This window comes from Lepisosteus oculatus, chromosome 13 (assembly GCF_040954835.1).
Source record: "Lepisosteus oculatus isolate fLepOcu1 chromosome 13, fLepOcu1.hap2, whole genome shotgun sequence".
NCBI lineage: Eukaryota > Metazoa > Chordata > Actinopteri > Semionotiformes > Lepisosteidae > Lepisosteus > Lepisosteus oculatus.
The window spans coordinates 18,008,413-18,023,146 of record NC_090708.1 but is presented as its reverse complement, the minus strand read 5'-3'; the positions used below and the strand labels follow the sequence as shown (position 1 = coordinate 18,023,146).

Genomic DNA, 14,734 nt, shown 5'->3' with positions numbered 1-14,734 from the left:
CTGTATGACCAGAGCATGATTTGGGCTTGCCGTTATGGGGTCACAGGAGAAGATGCGGGGCATGTGCTGTCCGGGATTGGCACGGTGGTGCTGTACAGTGGCTGCATTGTCCTGTGGGGGGCGCTGTGTGAATGTCTCAGTGCACAATGCGTAATCCAGAAACAGTTAGACACAGTTACTGCTGAGCACCCCCAACCCCCATCTCTCTCTCCCCTCATCAGAAGAGTGTGCTCAGGAACTGGGAAGAGGGCCGGGCATTTCCTCTTTCTCTTTCAGAACTTTCTGTTCTTTATTATCCCCTCAAAAGAAAATAACGCAGCCTTGCCAAAAATGTTTACAGCCCCCCACCACCCGTTCACCATTCTCTGTTTCTGCTTCTTTTTCTGTTTTCTCTTCTCTTCCTCTTTCTCCCTGTCTCTTCCTTTCTCTTTCCCTCTCTTTCTTCCTGTCTGCATCCCCCCGCCCCCACCCTGCCCTCTCTGTGCTCCCCCTCACACGCCACCTCCCTTGCTTTCTTCCTCAACAACAATGTGGTTTATCAGAGCCCCTCTGAGTGCTGGCTGCCTGCTCTCGCTCCCTCCCTCTCTCTCCTGTCTTGAAGTGCTGTGTGCGCGGTGTTTATAGTCATTAAGAGACGGCAGCGCACCCGGAGAGCGAGAGTGGAGCCTTTCTCTCAGTCTCCCCTGGAGTTTCCTTACAGAGAACCGATTTCGTTTCAAGGTAAGATCCCAGCTGCTTGTCTCCTGCCTGTCTTTCTGTCCGTCTCTCTGAATTGCGGGACTCCCTAGAGAGACATGTTCAGGGAACCAGAACACCAGCTCCTGTAACGGGCACAAGGTTTAAGGTTACGGTCTTGTAAGCAGATGTTGACAGCTGGAGATTCCCGTTTTCTGGGATTTGCAGACCCAGTCATGTCTCAGAGACTCGAGATGTCCTTTTTTTTTGTGATTGCTCCTCACGGTGTTTCTGCCTTCTCACTGTATGACTTGTGGGTTGTGCTCCCCTTCAGCCATGTGCAGATGTGGGGCCACTGTCAGCCTAGTAGGTGTTGATTGTAAACTGAGAGAGGTGAAGGTTCAGTTTTCTTATGCTTCTCAGCTCCAGTCTCCAGGGGCATGCTGGCTTTTTCAAGGTTCTTAAAATGATACATTTATATCTGACCTACTCTTTTAAGATATTTCTTGAGCTGGATTCTACATATTAATTATTTCATAATGGTGAGCCCTGAAAAGTAGATTTAAAGGAGTCATAAGCAACATTTTTTTTGTTTCTCTTGATCACACATGTATGACCTTTTCATGTTTGCAAGAAACAGGGTCCTATAATCTTACCTTCAAACTGACTGACTTTAGCAGAGATCATCATTTATATACTAAATATTGTACTGTGCGTCTTATGGTCTTATGTTCACCTAATATTTTTGTCAAAAACTGAATGCTCACACTGAAGATTTCTAAGAGTAATATAGGTCACAATGTTGACTGATGCACATTTTTTCCCATCTCAACCATTGAACTCTAGATGTTTCAGAGTCGTTGTTGGCCTCACAGTGGCACCCCACACCACTTTGCTCCTGGCCTGGCAGCTCAGCCTGGAGGGAGTGTGGGATAGGCAGTACCTGGGTTGTATGATGCACCTTCCAATTCCTGCTGATTGAACAGACTGGGCTCACTGGGCTATTCAGAGATATTTTGCATCTTTTTCTTGATCTGTGCTTTTCACTGCCTTTATGCCTGACTTGCTTTGAAAGTTCTTTACTCTTCTTGATTGAGTCTTTGTTTCAGATTGCCTACTTTACCAAAGAGCCTCAGAGAAAGGTGTTTTTATTCATGAGAACCACTATTAGTGAAAATGGAGGCTGCAGAACTATTTGTGTGACTCATTAAGGTAATTATGTAAAAAACTATCTAAATCATTTTAACAATGTGACAGCAATGGATTGGAATATGTATGTAGTTGCATCTTCTTTCATATAATAACTTAATATATTTCATATCATCTGTACTTTTTTTTTTGCTTTGAATGCATGGAGTAGGTTGTGAAGATTAACCATACATTAATTATGACATTTTAAAGCTATTTTAAAGTATCTTGACTTCAGGGGGCAGAGTTTAAAGCAACAAAATGTGGAAACTGCAAATGTCTGAGTAGTTTTGCAAAGCATTATATATAAACGCCAATGGTATTTGCTATCTTCTTAAGCGTAATATGTATCGAAATACCTATTCTGTATCTATTGACCTCTCATTTGTCCTAGAAAGTGATAGTTAGAATTTCTTGTCAAGACATAATTTGCATGAGCAACTCATCTGGGTTTTTTAACGTATCTCATTTCTTAATATACCACAAACTCTAATGATGTGAAATTAAATATATAAGAGATTTTATTAGGGGAGTATATATGTAACAATAGTATGCCTAGTAAATTGTAAAATAACATAATTGGGTTTATAGGTTATGACTCAGGTGGTGTATATATATATTCTGTATATACACATCTGTACTTACTGTATGTTATGTGAACTAATTATTGTTCACATTACCAATGTAGTCCCAGGGTTTGTGAGTATAAAATTATAAAGATGACCAGACACAGGCTGGATTGTTTTTTCTGCTGACACTGGATCTCTAGAGATGGAGATAGAGCATTAGCCCCAAAACAGTGTCGGCACAACTTCATCAAAAATAGGGGTGTGTTTTGGGGGGGGGGGGGTCTTATTTTGTCCACTTTGCATGCCTCCAAGTCCTCTAAAGAATGGGGATCTTTTTGACACATTGACTTTGTGATTTTGAGGAAACAGCTTATTTCATTTCCACTTCCTCAGGGCTTCATAGCTTTGTTCGGATAACCCCTTAGATAGATAGATACTATATTGATTCCGTGAGGGAAATTGCAGTGCAACAGCAGCTTAACACAGTCAACACAGCAACAGTGTAACGAAATGATACAATAATACAATACAATACAATGATACAATACAATACAATCAGTACAGTCAGTGAGAAGTGCACTAAGAAGAGTTGCTCACAGTCCAGAATATACAAAGAACAAAACAGAACAGTACACAAAAAGTTGTATTGCACATTACAAATACAAATATAAATATATTGCACAAAAAACAGTTATAAATGGGAAAAGCCAGATGTAAGCAGAGAGTTTACTGCTTAGTCCAAAAACAGGTCAATGTCAATGTTGCCTATTGCCCAGACACGAAATGGATGTGTTGTACAGTCTTATGGCAGAAAGCAAGAATGACCTCCTGTAGCAAGAGGAGTTCCAGAAATTAGTGCATTGTTAATGAAAATTCAGAGACTGGTACTGAACCTGTATTACAACACCAATAATGCTTGCAGTCCATATGGACATTTACCATGGCAACTAATGGAATAAGGTAAAGTTTGTACCCTCATGGTGTAAACCACAGCAAGGCACAAGCATTGAAACAATGGAGTAAATATATTGTATGGGGACAGGAAAGGCATGGCACAACAACACTGCATAGATTTTCTGGAACCGTGATAAGTGGAGAAGAAGTTCTGTGGTGTTTCAAGTAGGAGAAGTGGGAGTCTGGCTGTGTAATGGGAATCAGACTCCACAAATCCTTACCGTTCTGCAAAAACCTGCTCTGAATCAAGAAGTCCCCACAGAAAATAACTTTCACCAGCACAACAGGATACAATCTGTATTAGACTCTTACGGGAATGCACCCTCCCTATTCTTCAGTTTGCCTGATGAAAAACAAATTAAACTTTTCCTCTTGAGGGAGGAGGCTAAACAATTAATCCTCTGAAGCATTTTTCTTGGAGTACTACTTCTTTCACCACTGCTATTTCCACTACTGTTACTATACCCCAATAACACACCCCAAAACAGCATTCAATAAACTTTACTGACTAAAATATTGAACAAAAAGATCAGAACATTGAACTGCATGACAATATTAAAATACACCGTACAAGGTAAATACAAGTTTGAGTTTTACTAACTGGAAAAGTCTTACAAAGAGGTTTGGCATTTTGGTTTGTTGCAGTTGGGCCGTTTCCAGCTGATCTGTTTTTAATTTAGGATCCACAAATAGTTTTGTTTTGCACACCTGATTTGGAATAGCTGATTGTGTGCATGTTTCACGTCTTGGCTCAAAGTTAAGAACCCAACAGCTGTATTAGGAGGAGAATGAGAAATTGCAGGCAGTTGCTTCCATCCCGCCCCCTTCAAGACAGATATCTTTGGTGCATCATAGGCAACAGACCCATACCTAAGGCTCAACACCAATTGGAAAGAAATATGTGTCTATCAGGCACCAGCTGGAAAGAAATATGTGTCTCTCACTAATAGTATCACATGCTTGGAAGTGTCTGGGAGGCTGCATGGGTCACTGTGTCACTGACAACCAAGACAGCCCAGGCTGACTAATCTCCTCCTTCTCTTGGCCACACTCAGTGAGTTGTGTGCTGCCACTTGGGGGCCAGTCACCTCGTGTCAGAGCCAGGCTTGAACCTGCAGTTATAGGTTGCACCCAACCTGCATTTGTGTGAGATTTTTTACAGCCTGAGCCACTCAGGAAACTCAAGTGGCTTTTGAGACCACTTGAAATGATAGCCAGGAAGTTAAAAACCAGGACAAATGTTAAACAAAAAACAGTATTTAGCTTCATACCTTTTTTCAGCTGAATGGAAGCAAAGACTTTAAGGTCACTTCCCGATTGGATTAAAATGGTGTCTTCATGGTTTCACCTCAGATTTTACACAGGCCACAGTACAGGACACTGAGCTTCTTATGGATTTGTGAGTGCTGGTCTTGGCCATGATGATTAGCTTCTTCCACACTACTGGCTTAGTAAACACCTTTGGAACTGGTTCACAGAAACTTCCTTAACTCTGCTCCTCTGTGTGGAGTCTTATTTGGTCAAGAGTAATAATCATTTAAATAAACTCATATGAACTTCTTCAGGTGAAGAGCAGGTGGTGACGTCCCGTAAGCCCTGCACAGGGGGCACTGAGAGGCTGCAGTGAAGTACTAGTTCTGTAGAGCCACAGTGATGTCGTTCCACTTCAAGGTGCTTTAAATAGCCCATGATTCTGGGGCAGCTGGACAACAGAATCAGGGGGTGGATATAATCCAAAACTAGGGAGAGTGTGTCTTATAACTGTTATAGTACTCTTCCATATGGGACCATTTGAATTTTTATTCCAAAAGTGAGCTACAAAAAGCCACTGCAAAATGATGCCATGTGGCACGAAGAGCCCCACAATGTCATTATTGCCACAGGAAACAGATGAGTGTAAATCAGTGTGTAAGTGTATCAGGGGTGCCTTGGGGTAAAGGGTCCTACTTTTTGCACTGGGCTGCTGTTTTATTACCTCACCCTGCTGCTCCCCTTGCATCTTTACAACTTCCTGCTTTTCCTTCATCCCCCTCATCTGTGTCACTGAGGGTCATCTGTGTTTCCTGTTCCATCCTGGATTTCAGCCACGAGCTTCTTCTGATCTCCTCTCTGCTCATAGCCCTTCTCCAGAGTTGCACAGGTATTTAGGCTCATGAATCCACTAAGAATCAGTGGGAGGATTGTGATCCAAATTTTTGCAACTACCCTAACCATGTAAAAGACAACAGCAATTTCGGAGTTTAAAAAAGAACGAATCGGTTGTGACATATATCTGTAGAATTTTACCTAAAACTTTGTTACCAAGGTTGACATATGTTGTGCTTTCCAATTATTTGCATCTGCAGTTCAGTCTTCTTACATTCTTTTTTCTTTTGGAATGGGGCTCCAAAACTCTAATATACTCAGATTTACTCAGAAAGGTGCAGTGCTGATAACAACCATACCAACAGCAAAGCGTCAGAAATAATTATATGTATTTTATGTTATGTACTTTAGATGGGAAAATGGTCTTTTTTTGAGCAATTAAGCATACACAAGTCTCTTGTTCAGTGACACTTTGTGAATTAACCGCTCCAAAGCATCAAGCCCTGGCGTCAGCCTGTCTGTCATAGTGTTCCTAGATGCTGGTGACCTATTGTGTTGGTGGGGTCAGCTCCAGGCCCATGTCATCACAGAGAAAACTCGTTCCTGTTGAGCCATATCCTGCGCCCAGTGTTAAGTATTCCAGTCACTACTGCTGCCGTTTTTCCTGCATGCCATTTGTCAATGGTGCCTTTGTAACGAAGCTTCCTCTGTGCTGTTGCGCATGTTAGTGCGTGGGAAAGAAGATAAGTGATTGTGCTGTTTCAAATCGACGTGGACAAGAATGTAAGTGAGTGTGAATTGAACTCACGTGAGCAGGAAAACAGGTGTGTCAGTCTGGCCTCCAACAGAGATGTCTGTCAGCATAGGCAGAGCAAGTGGTGGGGTGTAGTGGGAATTTAAGGGCAGCTAATTGTTTTTCAATGCTGTTATCAGTGGGGAATAGGATAATAAAACTGGGTCTTTGATATTTTAAAATAGGAGTACACAGGTTTCTACAAACAGGAATTCAAGTGTGTGTGTAAGTAAACATGCGTGCATATGCTTATTACAGTATTATTTTTAATTAGTGAGAGTTGGCGAGGGTCAAAATACAAAGAATAAAGCATCGCCCTGGAAGGTCTGTCCTACAGTATATGTACTGAGGAGTAGTTAGTATTAGACACTGTGTGACCAGTGAGTGCTGTGTACAGAACAAACCCTTTCACCATAAAGAGCCCCTCAGTAGCTGCCTTTCTCTATGTCCACTTGGCATTTGGACGTCTGAAGCCCCAGGCTCTTTAAATTAAAGCCTCTCTTTCTGAAGGCACTCTTTTGTAGCTGATTTGTAATGCAGTGCATAACACTCACAAATCTCAGTCGTCTTGTTTTACTGCACAGATCAGAATGGTCACAGATGACAGAAGGTCATTTTTGCCAACATGTTTTTCTGATTCTTCTTCTCCATATATAGCTTGCCCTGGTTGAACAAACCCTCAAATTGAAATATAATTAAATCTCCATGAAAAAAAGCATATTTTAGAGTAATCAAAATGAAGTTGCATCTCTTTGGGAGATGGTAAGAAACCAGTGCACCTGTAGAAAAAAGATTTGAACAAACAGAAGAAAATTTCACAGGCACTCCAAACTGAAGACTCTAGAGCTCTGGAGGCAGCAACTCAACTCTTTTGAATATAGTATTCATGGGTTTCTCAGTGTGAGAGCTTCATGGTATATACATAAATCCATCTGGCAATTTATTTTCTTGCATTATATTGTAATCATTTATATAGCACAGCAATGTGATAGGATTGAGAGGGTTTTGCAAGTAGCCACCTGTGGCTGAGTGTGACAGGGCTGGCCCCAGGCTGCTCTCCAGTAGACATGTCTCCTGAAAAAGCAGCTTCCATCAAAACACAAGCATCAGTGCAGCAGGAAATCATTTCAGACGATTACATTCCACAGTTTCTGCTCTGATGCTTTCACTGTCTGGAAAATCATACTCTCTCCCATGAAGCTCCTTAGCTATCGATCCCATCTGCAGCCAAATGTGATTCTCTTCTTACTGTATCTGATCTCTCCTTCACTGCCTACCCCACTTTTCCCCAGTGGGAAGTCCCCACTCTGCCCATCTCCTATACATGCCTAGGTGAGAGTCACTGAAGCACCACTGCAGAATATTCCATTATTCCACATAACCCTCATTCTAACCTTAAAACTAATATAATGTTTAATATTATTAAATCTCTGAGCACATAGTAGTGGTTCCTGTGTTGGGATTAACGTAATCATTTCATCTTCTGCCAGGGCCTGAAACAGTCAGGTCAGGCTTGTTGGAAGAGTTTTATTCCCAGTTGGAGCTCAGGTCCCACCGCTGCTCAGACTCCAATGGGGTTCTGCCAGGCACAGCACAGGGAGAGAGAGGAGTGTGTGTTCAGGTGTGTGGATGAGTGTGTGATTATGTCATGATTGTCTGTCTCTCTGCCCCTCCCGCTCATTTTGAATATGTGTAAGTGAGCCTGTCAACTGTTTTCAGCCAGCCTCCATCTGTGTATTTGATCTTATGGATGTGTATTTGAGAGTGTCTGTTTCAGCGATTCTATGTGTTCACATGAGCACACACAGCACCCATAGAGCTGGTACCTATGGGTGGGGGGGGGGGCTTCTGTTTATAATTGATGGATTAATACAGTAAAAATCAATGAATAGCCCAATAATGAAGATTAATATCCTTGCTAGGAGTAGCAGCTAACATTGGTTCTAGTTTTCTTGGAATATGAGCAGCGTGTAGTGAACATTTGTACCTCAGTTTTCGTACTAAAGAAGACAGATGACTGAAACATTTCTCATCTTCTTTAAGACTCTTAGCAGTATGTGCTGGTTTTATTAACAGATAATGCAAAGTTAGGAACGACTTAAGATCCTGCCTAAAACTGAATCCCCCTTGCATCCACCCCTTCACCCCTTGACACCTCAAGGGTGTTCAAGTTGCACTGCCAGCTGTTTCATACTTGGTTTGTCTTTTCACGGTTTCTGAACTAATTATTTGTTTTTCTGTTTTTGGTGTTCTTTTCCAGTTTAGTTATACAATAGTGGTGTTTTCCTTAGAACCCAATGAATTCTTGAAATTCTTTAATAATCGGTCCTGCTGCCCTAGTTATGTTGTTTCCTAGGGAAGAGTCAGCCACCCTCATGCTGAGATCGTTTTGAACTCTGCTAACCTGCTGACCCCTTACTGTCATGTCGCTGTGACCCTATTGGTTTGAATACAGCTGCTGACCCCATGTTGAGCCAATCAGGCATTTTCTTAGCAATTGTACAGAACAGATTGTTTTAATTTGGGAGCATGGGATCACATGGCACAGGGTGTATGCTGCTGTCTCGGCTACAGCCAAAGGACTCCTCAGTTTAGTGAGCTCTCCAGAGTGGCTGGAAGAATTTGATTATTTACAAAGAGCTGCAAAGCTTGTTATGAGATTCAGGCACTTTTCATAAAGTCCAGAGAAAAATTCCAGAATAAAGCAACATAAGGAAGGTAATTAAAAAAACACTTTCAATGATCCCATGTTTTGATTGTGATGGCTCAATGATTCTCTGACCTCACATTAACATAAAACACTGTTCCTTGTGGACGTCTTGACAAGCTAAGTCATTCTCCTTTCTTTTGTAAGATGTGTAATTCTCAATATTTTTATTATACACCCTCTCAGATGGGAATCACTAGCTGTATCTCTATCTCCATCTCGACCCACAGCGATGACCCCTGAACTCACATGGGAAGAGTGAGGAAGTGCAGATCAGTATCGGCTAGGAACACCCAGTTGCCTCGGAACAGCCCTGGACAGAGCTGAGATTAATTGCCTAGGTCTCTCTACTAGGCATCCACTGAAATGACAAGCCTGAGACCTTCTGGGAACTTAATAATTCTATATTTACTATATAAGAACTTCTATCCTGCTTCTATGGCTTGTCATTTTAATTTTACAGGAAATTAAAAAGTTGTTGGTAAATAAGTTAGAAAACTATCCTGAAAGAAATTCTTTTGTTTTGATTATTTCTGTAGCCATGAAATGCTGGGATTGATGGTCTGGCAAAAATGTCACAGAGTACCTCTTTTCCATATGTAACAGAGGGTCCTTTGGCTTGTGTGAAGTGGCATCCATTTTTAGACACGAAACTTTCTCTGACATCGCCTCTTACTTCTGCCTCTCTGCTCCCTTATCTGAGTAACAAGAATCCTTGGTTTGAGGAAGTGAAAAGTCACAGCTTTACAGGCACCTTTGAGAGAATTAGCCTGGAGTTTCTGTTTCTGAGGGAACTGGCTCTTCTCTGCTTCCGTCTGGCAGGTGGTACTTTGAGTCTGGGGGCTCAGTTCCTGAAGCACATTTTGTGAGAATGAGAATAAAAAAAATGTGTTGCTTTCTTAGGACAATGTGTGCTATTACCGCTGAGGCAGATGTTTCATACTTGAAACAAGAAGTGTTAAACTGGAATTCCTTGCATCTTTACAGATCTTCACAAGCAGGTAGGGTCACACATCATCCTCAGCTGAAGAGCAACCCCCGCATTAGTGAGAGCTGCCTGTTTGACTTCAGCACCTCAGACACGCAGCAGATCAGGGAGAGAAGAGAAACTACTGAGCCATTTAAACTAGAGGGGGAAAACAGGTAGGGTGGGATGAGATGTTTGAATAGAGTGTAAAAATATGTGAGAAAATAGGAAAAGGCCACAATTAGCAGGACTAATTATTTTCCTAATTTGTTTCTCAGTAACTCACTAACTCAAGAGCTGCATTCTGTTATTTCCTGATGGAATAAGCCTCAACAACCATGACTGAATAGTCTGTTTCAGTCACCAACAAATGTGAAGAAAGTTCCCCCTCCTCCGATTTTCGGTCTGTAATGTAATTTTCCTTTGTGTCATAAGGTACTTGTGTGGCGCTGGAGCCTGAATCAGTACAGTGGGCTGTTAATACCTCTGAGGAGTTTGACTCCATGTGTTCCCTCAGAATTCTTCAGTATTTAAAACTAAAGCTGATCAGTTCCTTCAGTCTGATAGTGGAGGTAACCAGTCCCTGAGGTATCCAAAATACCTGTTTCAAATTAGAAAAAAAACAAATAAAGGGTCATGATATTAAATTATTTCAGTTTCCATGAAATTACCATCAGAAATGATGGGATAGTGTTTTAGATCTCTGTAAAATATCGACACTCAAAGGCTGTGGAGAAGGAATAGTTTTATCTGGTTAAACCTTAATTTGATACCCTTATCAATTTAGCTCTTCTGCCAGCTGAAGCGATGGTCATACAGTACCTTAAAAATACATAGAAACTTGCTGAAGTGCAGAGTTGAGAAACCCTGGGGGAAGTGTGAGTGGAAGGGACAGGGATGAGGGGAGAGGCAGAGAAGAGATTGATAGATTTGATTGCCTGGCTTTCAGCAGCAATCACCATTATACTGTATTGGCAGTCAGTACCCAATGATAGCTCTGCTTATTGACTTAAAACTACATGCATATGCATGAAAAAGAAGGCATGTTTGTAAACTGACATTTTTCAGCATGAGAAGTATTCATCCATGTGCCTCAAATGCTCCTTTGTCAGCACAGAAAACTGATCATCATTCACTCTCTGGTGACAGATATGTTTCCTCATTACACAGTGTCACATGGCATTATACCATGTTTTCTACACAATTGTAAAGAAATAAAGGGCCATTGAGTATTTTATTAAGAGTGGTGAGAGCTGTGGAGTCAGTTTCATGTGATAAGGGTGTTAGTAGCATCTACAGCTCCTGGCTGTATTGAACAGTGTCTCAGGAGGCACCAGGAGCACTTCTATTTTTGTGGGTTTTGAATCCATAACAACATTACACACGTAATAGATGAGAGGAGGCTGTTGAGACCATCTAGTTTGGGTGCTAGTAGCTAATTAATCCAAATCCAGCTGCTGGAAATGAAAATGGGTTATTGGCTTTGACAGCAAGGCCTGGAAGTTCAAAATTTGTTTAACCTTTCTGGAAAAAAGCACCTCCGGCTCACAGTTTTAAAAGCACTTCCCAATTGTTTCCAGTTATATCCTCTGGTTTGTGTTTCATTGTGGATTCTGGAAAAGAATAGACAAAACAGAATGTATGAAATTGGGGCCCTTACAGAGAGAGAGCAGGCTCCTGCTCTCTTTGAGCCTTCTCCATTTCTGTTTAGTACGAGTAGTCAGTAGTCAGTATTTAAAGGGGGAACAGCACATATCTGCTGCTGCCGAGCCAATTTTTCTGTATACAGTACCTAGAACCACCCCACCCCACCTAGGCACTTGGGAGACCAGGCTGACAATGCTCCTTGCCTCAAAGCATTGGCTTCAGGTCTCAGTTTTTATACAGCAACCCTCAAGCCTGGCGTCTGAACTGCAGATAGAAACTCTTCAGTTTCAGTTCAAACATCTTAGAAAGCAGTTTTGTTGTTTTTATTTCCAGTAATGGCATGCCAGTCTTTCCCTGGAGACCCACACAACTCCCATCACAGAGCTCTCGGACTCTGTTATTCCTGAGGGACAGGATCTGTCTTGAGTGGATATTTGCATTCCTTTATATTTATTCCAAGGGGTGAAATTCCCAGGCCAGACCAAGGGGGGCTTTTGAATAATGCTGACTAAAGAACCTGTTAACTGCTGAGAAATACTGCATATTGTATGTGAGAGAAAGTGAAAGGCAAGGAGTGTGTGAAAGAGTGGGGGAGAACCGTGTGTGCGAGGCAGACAGACTATAGCAGGTATGTCTATGTATCTATGATACTTGATAATTTCTGCATCTATGATATTTTCTGATAGTAGCTACTGTATGTATCAGAAAGGACTTAGAGAAGGAAACAGCAGGTTTTTTAGTTCTGGAAAACGGAAAAACTGGAAAAACAGAAAGGTGATAGATTCAAGAAAGCAGCCTTCTTGAGTTCAATGAAATTTCTCATTACCATGTACCATTGAAAAGTAACATGATCTGTTGCACAAGGACCAGTCAGAACAGATCAGACTACTGTGACTGGACTGTTTGAGTGTGGCCAATACGGGCTATGAAACATTCTGGCAAAAGTGAGCGATACTTCCTTTTTCTAACAGGCTGAGAAATTTCCAGTTGTTCTTGTATTTCTGGTTGCATGTGTATCAAAGTAGAAAAAAAATAAATCTTCTTAACAAGGCTCAGCTTTCCTCACTGCCTAAGAGCAGATGAGAGGCGTGACAGCCATTGGATTGAAAATGAAGTGAAGATCTCCAATTTGACACTTGGGCGCTATTGACAGGCTTGGCAGGGGAGCCACAGCACAGGCAGCAGATGCACTTTGATGAGGAGATGTGGGGAGATTAGCTGGCATTAGCAGTCTTTAAAGACGCAGAGAGAGAGGGCCTGGCAAGCAGCTCCCTCTTCTGTCACAGGGACACGTGACCAGGAGTGTCAGTGAGATAGAGTGAATGCTGTATGCATAGTGCTGTCAGGACATGGAACTCAAGTTAGCTGTCCCTGATGTTTCATCATCGATGCCTCTCTTCTTGATCTCCAGACTTCCAGTCCTGTCTCTGGAGAAATGAAGACTTTGACCTTGTCCACGACCTGTCATATGCAGTAGGGATGAATTAACCCTCCACGCCAGTGTACCTCAGTCTCTGGTGTGCTTTAACAAGCTCTCTAGCTGTGTTTTGCAGCTCCAGCACCATGTGCTGCCTAATCTGCTGCATTAATTTCTGAACTGTGACTTCCAGCTCCTCTGTAGTTTGACAGGGCTCAGAGTGTGTTGAGAGCCTCTTCCAGTGGAAATGACTCCCCTGGGCTCTCAAGGGTGTGCCAATCCCACTCGTCCAAGGGACAGAGCAGATCTGATACTGTGTGGGCTCTAGTGGGATCCAACCACACGCATCGTTATGTTAAAGTGTGACTTTCTTCTTTCTTACACTCCTCTTTCTCCTCCTCTCTACCCCTCCTTCTCTAGGCTGGGAACTCTTTTCTCCGTCATTGGTTCCTCCTCATGTTCTTCATGTCTCTTGGACCATCCTCAAGAGGACGAGGAGCCCAGTCTCCTTTCTCCTCTCCCCTCTGACTCGCTTCTTGTCCTCCTTCGGCTCCTTCTTCTTCTTCTTCGGCCAAACGCGCCTCAGCTCTTCCCTGTACTGAGATGCTGTCTGTTGTTGTCCCCTCTGCAGATGCCGAATTACCAGCGCGCCACTTTCGAAGACGACGAGGCGACCGACGTTCCTGTGGATGGAGCAGTTTCACCGGACTGCGTTGAGGTCAGTGGGCAAGGAAAGGCAGCCATTCCTCCACTAGCTGTAATAGTGTAACAGTGACAGCTCCCCCAGCCATATCCATAAGTAAAAACACTATAACTAGAATGAAGAAGGTATGAAAATTCTACAGCTTCTGAGGATATTAGGACTTTCTTACAGAGCTTCTTAGTGGACGGATCAGCTTTTGACTTCAGAACAAAACTATCATGAGAGTTATGGGATAGAATTGCTTTTTTACATTTTTGTATGACTGCAAGTGTATTCATGTAGTACTATCAACTAAAAGACAATTTGATATATTTATAGGAAGCCCCTTTAAAAACTGCAGCGCCCTGAAAAACTTGTGACATTGAAATGAAAATGCATTTTTATAAACCAGATGACATCTTCTTTTCAATCCCACAGTATTGGTTTCAGTTCGTATTTCCACTCTGTGTAGAGTACAGTTTCGAGAGAAGTAGAAAACAGTAAATGAACAAAGAACAAAACTGAATTCCTGTAGTGTAATGTAAATTCAAGGACAAATGTAATTTTTCAAGGGCAATAATTTTACAGTTTACATCCAAAATGCCAAAAGTTACAAAAATATTATATGTTATATAGAGTAGTAGCATATTTTAGCAGTTCTATATGATCCTTTGTTTTGTACATAGTATAAGATCCTATGTGGTATTTTATTTGTAAAGTTGAAATATCAGCTACAGATTGTCTTTATCAGCAAAAAGTGCTTCGTTAATATTACCATAAAGACTAGCAGAATAACATTTATTCAGACTAGTTGTACAATTTTAATATTTGTAAAAGTAACAGAAATTCCATATTTCCATGCAATATTTACTCAGCACAAAATGTTAAGAATAAAAAAAATCAGTGACAATACAGATGGTAAAAAGGCAATAGATTTTCCTAAATGGTTCTTTGGTTTTATTATGATGCTCTTCACACATCTAACAAACCTTTACAAAACCATTTTTTTTTTCCTGAAATGGTGTTTGATTTTATTTTTGCACTTACGCA

General features: G+C 41.6%; 1 protein-coding gene across 3 annotated transcripts in view; it reads left to right on the top strand.

The window, feature by feature from the left end:
* The window catches only part of ece2b (endothelin converting enzyme 2b), a 73,459-nt gene that overhangs the window by 15,567 nt on the left and 43,158 nt on the right, over nt 1-14,734 (top strand). For 2 of the 3 annotated variants that reach the window (XM_006637833.3, XM_015361406.2), the window contains exon 2: nt 13,634-13,720. In XM_006637833.3, coding sequence (XP_006637896.2) covers nt 13,634-13,720 — 87 coding nt within the window. Of the gene's footprint in view, nt 1-462; nt 721-13,633; nt 13,721-14,734 lie in introns of those variants that run through there. The other variant, XM_015361405.2, reaches the window with a different exon arrangement.